The sequence below is a fragment of the Nematolebias whitei genome, chromosome 8, assembly GCF_014905685.2.
Source record: "Nematolebias whitei isolate Nwh7 chromosome 8, NemWhi1, whole genome shotgun sequence".
NCBI classification, from domain to species: Eukaryota; Metazoa; Chordata; class Actinopteri; order Cyprinodontiformes; family Rivulidae; genus Nematolebias; species Nematolebias whitei.
In genome coordinates, this window is record NC_056505.1 from 11,731,040 (window position 1) to 11,740,628 (window position 9,589).

Here is a 9,589-nt window from a genome sequence, read left to right on the forward strand (position 1 = left end):
TATACACACACACACACAGGGAATACATGTACCTAGTAATATATAGTAACAATGTCAGCTTGGGCTTTTAGCTCTCAACTAGTAAGAGCTAAAGCAGCTGAATAAAATATCTAAAATTAAATTATGTGCAGGAGGTGAATCACTGAAGTCCTCAGACCTCTAGCACCTCCCAGAGGACAAAGTTTTAAGTAAAACAGAGAAAAACATTTGCCTAATCTTTTTAGATTATTATAATATGATATTTTATTTCCCTAGTTTCAGCCTTCTTGTGTTGGGTAAAACAAACAGATTAGGACGTGTGTGTTACCGCTGTCTGCAGGATCATCCACAGGTTCTTCCTGTTCTAAAATGGTCTCCACATGTTCCCTTTTTAGTGCTTTAATCTGTAAATACAACAATATAAAAAAAAAATACAATAAAAAAATAAATAAACACAAATGAATGAACACCCTCCAAGAATGATGGCTCTGCATTTTCCTCCTCCTTACCCCTCCAAGGAAGTTCTCATCCCGGAGTCTGTCTCTGAGCAGCAGGATGTCTGCATGCCGGCTGTCCTCTGAGCTCCATCTCAGGTTCTGTCGGATGGTCAGAGTCAGGTTCCCCGTGTCGTGGCAAAACCTCAGCAAGCGGGACTGATCTGCCCACACCTGGGAAAGACCTGCTGGAGGCGTGGCTAGGGGGTTGGGTGGACTGTAATGCAAATATTTATTTAGTTTATTTAGCACATCTGCCAAAAAAATACATTCAAAAACAAAAAAGGAAAAGTCCAGTCTTAGATCTGAATATTAGAAATTAGGAAAATTGTGAGAATCTGTGTGTTATTTGTGTTTCATGTTTAGATTTTCAGATCCTTGTGTTTCCTGCTCTCCCCTGTGTTTTCCCTCCTTGCTGTCAGCTCCTGTCTCACCTGTCTCAAATTAACCCCATGTGTCCGTCATGTCTCATTTGTGTCCTCTATAAGTTCTGTGTCAGTTTGTTTCTTCCCTGTCCGCGGATTGTCCTCCCAAGGTGTTCATGCTCTGGTTTCCTTCATGTCTCCCTGATCCTGAATTTCATGTAAGTTTCTGCTGCCTCGTCAGCCTTTTGTTTTCTGGTTTAATAAATAATTTTCTTATTTTATCCTTGAGTTCTCCATGTACGTCTGCACCCTGGGTTCAACAAAACCACATATCATGATAAAATTAAGAAAAATTAGGAAATACAACAGCAAATTTAAAAAAAGGCAAACATGCACCAACCCAAATATATGGAAATAAATAAAGCATTTTAATAAGCAGACATCAGAAATGTACAAAGAATTTAAATCACTCAACAGAATTTCTTGTGAAAGATAGGAAATCAAACTCTCAGGCCAAAGCTTAACTTTTCTAAAGAATTATGACATTTGTTGACATTTTTGGACAAATTGCTGAAAAAAACACTGCAGTGTGCTACAGGGGCTTGTTTCTGAAGCATGCACATGTGCTTAAAAGACAAGCAAAAGGTGTAGTTTTTTAGCATTTATGTGGTGAAAGTCAACTAAAAATTTAACTTTTTCTTTCTTTTTTTTTTGTATTGGTATATGGCCTTTCCTGTGCTGTGTACGACAAAATCCCCAAAACAACAAGCTTTGTTTAGCAAAACACAGATATCTTTAACATTCGTCATAAACGCAGTGTGAACAACACAGTAACATCTTACTGTGTGAGCAGCTCCAGGAGCTCAGAGTTGCCTGTGGCCTGTGCTAGCTGCAGAGGCGTGACTCCATCTTCGTTTGGCAGATTGATGGCCATCAGCCCCCCCGGCTGGCAAAGCAAAAGCTCTGCAAGCCGATACAGACCCCATCTTACAGCCAGGTGGAGCGGAGACTCTCTGGGACTGTGTTCTGGACAGAAGATAACATACACAACATTGTTTGAGCTCAATGTGTGACAGAAAAGAGATAGATGCTGCAAGAAATATGAGAGTAAAATTATTAATACAAAAAAAAATGCCTATGACTGAATGGGGAAAAAAATGAAAATGAAATTCAAGAAATCTGGTCTTTTTATTGTGTAGCCTTAAATCACTTTGCTTTACAAAGACCCTCTGCCCGTTTTCAGTTAACCTATATTTTGTTAAATATAAATAAACTTAAACATTATTTATTTGAGAAAATTCATAAATTTGTTATTATTCTTTAGCACATTAAATGCCAGACATTAAAAGCAGAGAGACGGTTTGGTGGGAATGATGTGAATTTTTTTTCAACCTTTATTTGCACTTCCAATAGGACGAATCATATTTAACATTTAAGTTATATCGCCTGCCTCCTTTCATGTCGGCATTTTAGACAAAGATCCTTTTATGTTGAGAAATCACAGAGTTATAACTGTTTTAAGTCAAACTTTGAAAATAACATTATTCACAATGTCATATGATGATCCTACATGATCTGTTGGTGGAGTATGCATTCTGAATGACTAGCAACTAATTATAGCTCAATATAGAACTGGTTGAGGAAAAGTCCTTTTTTTGTTTTAAGGTCCGTTGACTGTGGTGGCCATCTTGGATGGTGCTTCCTCCAAAAGGTTAATCAGTTGTAAAGGTTCAGCTAATGATTCAGACAACAAATTAAAACACTATTGCATTTGCAAGCAAGCAATAATGATTCATAAATATACAAAAAGATAGTGTTGTAGTACCACTTTTTGATGGTCTCGGTCTTGTCTCTGACTCGACCGCATTTGGTCTCGGTCTTGTCTTGGTCTCGGACATTGAGGACTCGGGATTTTATTTCAAGACCAATCAAGACCACAACTGTGGAAATATCACTAAATTGCCAAAATATTGTCCAGTTTATTTGTTAACATCTTTGTTTTTATTGGATGCAAACTGTACTGATTCAAATCCAAATGATAACGTGACTCATTGCTAAATACATGTTTTTGTTACCGCTGTCACCAGATTGGGCGATTTACTGCCAATTGGGCGGTTTTCATTCTGATTTTGCTGGGAACTCTGGGAAGATTTTTGTTGGATTGTTGCATTTTGCCACATATTGTTAAATTACCTTGGCTTGTACTGATGTACATTCATGTTCAAACAGTAAATATAATATAACAATACATTTATTGGGCAGATTTTTGTCTGATATGGCTGTTTTTAACAGATTTTTGAGCTGGAAAACCTCGACTATCTGGCAACACTGGTCACTCCAAGAAAATGAGAAGTGATTGTCTGGGCGCGGGAGAAGATGTCTGCCATGTCATCAGTTAATAATTGTGGCTATTTAAATCACAAATAATATATTTGTAACTAATGCAACTATATGGTTATCCTTGGTCTTGAGTTGGGACTTGTGAAGATTGTTTTGCCACTGCAGTTTTTTAAGGCTTGGCATGTGATGAAACTGCTTCCAATTTAAGTTGTGTACTTTTATTGTTGAATCACATGAAGTTAGGCCACTGAATGTCTGATTTCTTTGTTATGTAGCTTTGAAAAATTATAAAAGCTGATGTATTCATTCAAAAGCAAACTTAAAGTTGCAGTATGTAACTTTTATAAAAAAAAAATTATAATAAAATTTTATATTTTATTTATTTTATTTGAGGTCTTGGTCTTGACTTGGTCTTGGACCCTGAAAGTTTTGGTCTTGTCTCGGTACACTCTGGTCTTGGTTTTGACTTGGGTCTCAGGTTAGGTGGTCTTGAACACAACACTATAAAGAAGTACATTCACCTAATTGATAAAGCTATTTTAACTAGATTTTTGTGATGTCAGTTACAAGGCGTAAAACCAAAACCAAAATAAAAATCTAAATGTGCTGAAATATGCCACTTAAAAAATAAATAAATCTATTTTCAACCTAATTGGGTAAAGTGTTTTATAGGAGCACTTAAAACTTTTTGACTGAAGCATATTTTAGTCCGTTTTTCCAATGCTTAAAAAACACTTAATGCATTGCAACTAAATGATATCTGTTAAAAGTCAGGGATTTATAGTTGAGGTGAATAAAATTCCAACATTAAAGTGACATCACCAGCATCGTTACCAACAAACAGCAGACACTGAGAGGGAGACGTACGCTGCAATCAAACAAACTACCATAACTATATTACTGCTAAAATCTAGTTTATGTGGGTGGCCTTACACAAACACTGGAATCACATAAACAGATGGTGGCATCTAGTAAACATGGAGGTCTGCACAGACTGAAACCTTATACACACACACACACACACACACACAGATTTAACCTCAGATTTATTAGGATGAGCCTGAGGTTACTTCCAGATGGAAAGGCTCTATTAACCGCATTATGTGCTGCCTAATTGACTTTGATGAAGTTGACAGAAGCACACATGTGACCATGTTCACTTCCGATTTCAGCCCTTAGAGCACAGAAAATGGGGAATGATGGTGTAGGATGGTGTGGAGGACAGCAGAGTTGAAGAGTTCACCATCCATGCACAGCGCTGCCTTCAGGTTTCCAACACTTGAGAGGTTGGATTGTCCAGATATTTGTAAAAAAATAAAATAAAATGCAACCTCTCAGCTTTGCACAGCTGAGTTCATGCTCCTTTTATGCAGGCAAACATTCAAGAATTTCAGCATGTGGGCACACACTGGAATGTACTTTGTAAAGTAGGACAGTCCGGGTCTCACCGTCTCCACAACTGCTGCCAAGAATGTTCCACTTTGGAGGAATATCCAGGTTGGCCATGGCCAGAGCCACTTTATGGTCCATGGCCCAGCGAGAGCTCTCCTGTCCCAGGCTGAAGAGACTGCTGAGCTGCTGGTGATCTGTGGAGCTCAGACAATGTCCATGTACTATGATGTACTCTGCAAGATCCTGAGGATGAACCAGTCACAGAAAATATAGAATCAGTAACTAATAAAAGGCAATTAAAAAAAAACAAACTGTTTGTTTAGGCACCATTGTCCACTGATAATACTGGGAATGCTGATTCAGCTCTCACTATTGTTTTCTTGTTTTTTATTTTTCCGTACATCTTTTGAAATATAACCACTTCTACTACAGCACTACTTTAGCCATTCATATGTCAAAATGTTTAGCTCGTTCAGATTAGTGATGTGACGTTTTGTTTTTGTAACTTTTATACTTAGCAAAATATTTAACTTTATATGCAAAGATTCGTTCAGAAACATTGTTCTATGAAATCAACGTGATCTGTGTTCTTTCTTTGCCTTCTTTTGCTATTCTTCTTTTTTCCTAGCCTTTTGCTAATTTCAGCTTCTAACTAAGCTTTTGATACATTCAGCCTATCTTTTGCTACTTTTAGATTCAAGTTCAAGTTCAACTACTCGGTTTCAAATATTCACATTTCAGCAAAGTAAATAAAGACTCAGCATTCACACTGCCATTTTAACAGAGAATGCCATTTATTTTGTTTATATGTATATTTCTATTGCGCTAAAACACATACTTTAATCACATCCTTCAAAATCTCACTTGATAAAAGTTTCTTCTACCCATTTGTAATTAATCTGTTTAACTTAGCTTAATTCTTTAAGATTTTTGAAAACCTAATTGTTATCTTCCAGAACATTAAAGTTTGGTTAAATTGTATCCACAGAAGAACTAATTTATTTTATATTAAAAAAAGATACGCAACTATATGTAAATAAATAGAGCAATAAAGAGGTTTGTCTTCCTTACCTGAGCATCATCTTGCACATACTCTAATAAAGCCCCACCTACCCAGGTGAGAGGTGTAGTTTCAGAGCACATGTAGGCCTGAACAGACACCTCCTCAGCCAAATTATGGCCTGAAGAAAGAGCAAAGGCAAGATTTTACTCAAAACATACTTTATCTGTGTGATAAGTAAAAATACTCAATGACATAATAAAGATAAAGTTCTGCAGAAAGTGGTGAAAGCTGCACAGAAGACTGCTGGAGTACATCTACACCTCCAAATGCAGGGCGAGGGCCATCTGCATCATGAAGGACCCCACTCACCCAGCACACACACTTTTTGCCCCACTCCCCTCGGGCAGGAGGTTGAGGAGCATAAAGTGTAGAACCACTAGACTGAGGAACAGCTTCTACCCTGAGACTGTTAGACTCATGAATCTCTACCCAGAAAAAAATCACTGTAATGCCACTTTAATTGGTGATATGTTACTTTATATGTGCTGCTGATTATCCATGCTGCTGATTTATTGCTTTAAAGCTGCTATATTCACACCCATCTTCTCACAGCAGACTCATGTTCAGGCTGCTGTTTAATACACTATTTTATATTACATAATTATTTAGTGTATATCTTAGATCCTTGTATACTGGTTTTTTTTATACTTTAAATTTTTGCTATTTTTGGGTGTAAATGGGACCTTGAGTACACAATTGTGTTCCACCTCGTACCGCATGTGATGTGAATGACAATATACAGTTAGAACCTTGAACCTTGACTAAAAAAACACAATTTAAAAAAACAATTTTTATGTTTATTTTATGTACAGCATCGGTAACTGATTCTACTTATGCGTTCCTCTTCCAAGATTCAGTTTTTAAGGCAACCATTCAGTTTATACAGTCAAGCAGAATATACCCAATAAATGTAAATCTCTTCTAGGAAACCCACTGAAATAAAATTATTGGAAACCCATTTAATTCTGCACAAAGGCTCAACCATGTTAACATTTTATTCATGGAGCTTTTTCCCATCAAGATAAGACTGACCTTCAAGACCTCTATGAGGGTGACTGTGTGTGTTCTAGACTCAGATATTTCCAGTGTAATAATATATCACAGACAGTAATAAATCCTTGGATTGCCAAAGCAAAACACTCAAAAGTACATGAAAACACACAGATAATAAAACGGCGTATTTGCACATGGACATACCAGGTACGATGAAGCAGAGCATGACATCATTCTGAGCCCTGGTTACATGGACCAGTGTGGATCCTTCCAAAACTACAAACACCTCAACATCTTCTGGCACTGAGTCCAAGCCCTCCAGTAGTGCAAATACCTTCGCCTCACCCTGAGATAATAGAAAATAAAAAAGGAAGATGATGAATAACCCAAAACTGTATATTTTTTTATAGGTTTATAGGCTCATTTACGTTTAGACTTTAGGCTGACGTGGTCTTTTTAATTTCTGTCAAGTACACCAAATCCCCTGACAGCATTCCTCGGGGGTACAGTGAAATATCCCCCCTCAATAAAACTGGAATCCCTCAGCGTGTTTCGTACAAAGACCTGCCCTGATCCCAACGAGCCAGAACATTTGTAACTTTTCATCTGAGGCAATAGAAAGAAACCTGTTTTTATACTTTTACCATGACAACTTAATATATTATAAAGAAAATATGCAATTCAAATTTGTTCAGTTAAGACGTCAAAATATCAAGAGTCTAAGTGGCCTTGTCTAATTTCTAACTTTCAATACTAACATTTTCTCAAATGTGAAAGAGCAAAACTCTTTTACCCGGCGTCCTCCTTTTTACACGTGAATAGCTAGTTCTGACTGTCAGCAGTAAAGTGGTTGATCCACTATGATAAGGTGCTATTTATAAAACGAAGTTTGCTGCAGGGTCTCGGGCTGAAGAAATCTTTTGGATAAAAGACGAAACGTTTCTACAAAGAAGAATCCGTCCAGAGGACCTTGTTAGATTTGAGCATGGACACTCTTTACCCTTGTTTTTTTTATTATTGTGTCACATTACAGAGTAAAATCTCATCTGCAATTATCGTTTTTTTTTTTTTTTTTTTTTTTTAATTCTCTGTTAATCCACAATGAAATTCACTCTCCACATTTTTCCCATCACACATGTGGAGCTGCCATCTAAGGCGCCTGGGGAGCAGCTAGGGGCCCACAGTGGGGAAGATGAGGATGAAGGAAGGTACAAGTAATTTACCTTTCCCACCCACATTTCTGATATAATAGTCAGCGGATTCAAACCAGCGACCTCCCCATTATAGGCTCGCCTTCTCTAACCTCTGTGCCACCACTCCCCACTTGTTTGTACCTCACTTTAGAAATAAATAAATGAATAATTGTCGGTTTCATTAAGTTTTTTTATGCGTCAACATGAAAATCCAGCTTGCTTTTTCAGTCACAAATGGTAAACTGAAGCAGGTGAACCTTCTGTAGCACAGCAGCACTTTATTCTTACACGAACAAACTCTGGTTATAATTTGAAAACAAGCAACAGTTTTATCCTCATCTTCTAATAACAAAAAGAAAAAAGGAAAATGGAATGGTTGTGTAGCACACGTGATGCAGAAATCCAAACAGGATTTAAAACCAGTGGCGAAGTTGCACCAGATGGACGTTTTGTTACTCTGTGATGCTGTGATTACTCAGACTGTACCAGTTTAAAACATGCTGTGGTTGTTTTATGTTGTGCAGATTTTTTTTGCTAGTTTTACAACAACAAATTTACAATTCTGTCTTAGTTTCCATGGAACACAAACATTTGTTATCCACGCAAATAAATGATTTCACCGTCTTCTCTTTTATTTACAATAATTAGTCACTTTTACATACTTCTGGACTTATCATATAAGTTGCTTAATATGTTTTTAAATAGGATTAAATTGCTCCGATGTGTATTTATGCATCTTTACTGTAAACTACACATTTTACTTTCTGTCTCTCAGTTTAAAAGCTAAATTTCTCTCTAAGGTCATGAGCCCATTTTCCATGTTTGCCACACTCCAACAGTCACGAAGAATAAGACGTCAATTTGTCCACCTAAAATGGCCTAAATAGACGAGAATACTGAGGACACAAGACATGAGACACATGTGGGTTATGCTTGGAAACAGACCAAACAACTGACTCGGACAATAAAAGACAAGCTGAAAGGAAAAAAAAACAAGATGTAAAAAATATGCTGGATATAAACGAGCACCGATCAGTGTTGGATGGTTCAGATTTGAGTTTTCTACTTTCCTGCTCATTTCTCTCGAGAGTTTTTTAACTCTGCTGGACAGCTGACCTAATTTTTATCCATTAATTTGAGAAGCTATTTTTCTCTGTCTTAGATAACGACTGAGAGCAATTCTGTCTGCATTCATCTCTATGGGTGCAATCAAGTAAAAAACACAACCTCCAGGACCTCATTGGAAAACACCAGATTGTGTGTGTGTGTGTGGGGGGGGGGGGGGGGGGGATTATCTGAAACTTTGAAAAATCAGCCGTGCTCAATGAGAATCTGACTACACTTACACTGAGCTGTGATTTGGATCTGTAAATGAAAACTGTTGCAACGTTAATCAACAAAATCAGATAAAGTGTTCATTTTACACAGCATTATATGTCCTATGTTATATTTGTATAATATTGGTACAATAATCTGCATCAATGTTTCTGCATTTTGCCATGGGGGAAATATAAACACCATTTACCAACAACTTCCACCTTGACTGATTCTCAGCAAGATGAGTGAGGGCATGAAAAGGGAGCCCTGTCCAGGTATAGATGGACATGGAGCCCTGTCCATGTATAGATGGACATGGAGCCCTGTCCAGGTATAGATGGACATGGAGCCCTGTCCAGGTATAGATGGACATGGAGCCCTGTCCAGGTATAGATGGACATGGAGTCCTGTCCAGGTATAGATGGACATGGAGCCCTGTCCAGGTATAGATGG

General features: G+C 37.5%; 2 protein-coding genes across 2 annotated transcripts in view; both read right to left on the minus strand.

Annotated features, from left to right (window-relative positions):
• Positions 1-9,589, minus strand: part of tmem8b (transmembrane protein 8B) — a 1,109,927-nt gene that overhangs the window by 979,284 nt on the left and 121,054 nt on the right. The gene's annotated exons all lie outside the window — the stretch shown is intronic.
• The window catches only part of LOC119413847 (rho guanine nucleotide exchange factor 28), a 47,813-nt gene that overhangs the window by 35,747 nt on the left and 2,477 nt on the right, over positions 1-9,589 (minus strand). The window contains exons 2-7 of the mRNA XM_037680913.1: positions 6,831-6,972; positions 5,642-5,751; positions 4,627-4,813; positions 1,681-1,864; positions 489-690; positions 308-383 (exon numbers count right to left, since the gene is read on the minus strand). Coding sequence (XP_037536841.1) covers positions 308-383; positions 489-690; positions 1,681-1,864; positions 4,627-4,813; positions 5,642-5,751; positions 6,831-6,972 — 901 coding nt within the window. The remainder of the gene's footprint in view (positions 1-307; positions 384-488; positions 691-1,680; positions 1,865-4,626; positions 4,814-5,641; positions 5,752-6,830; positions 6,973-9,589) is intronic.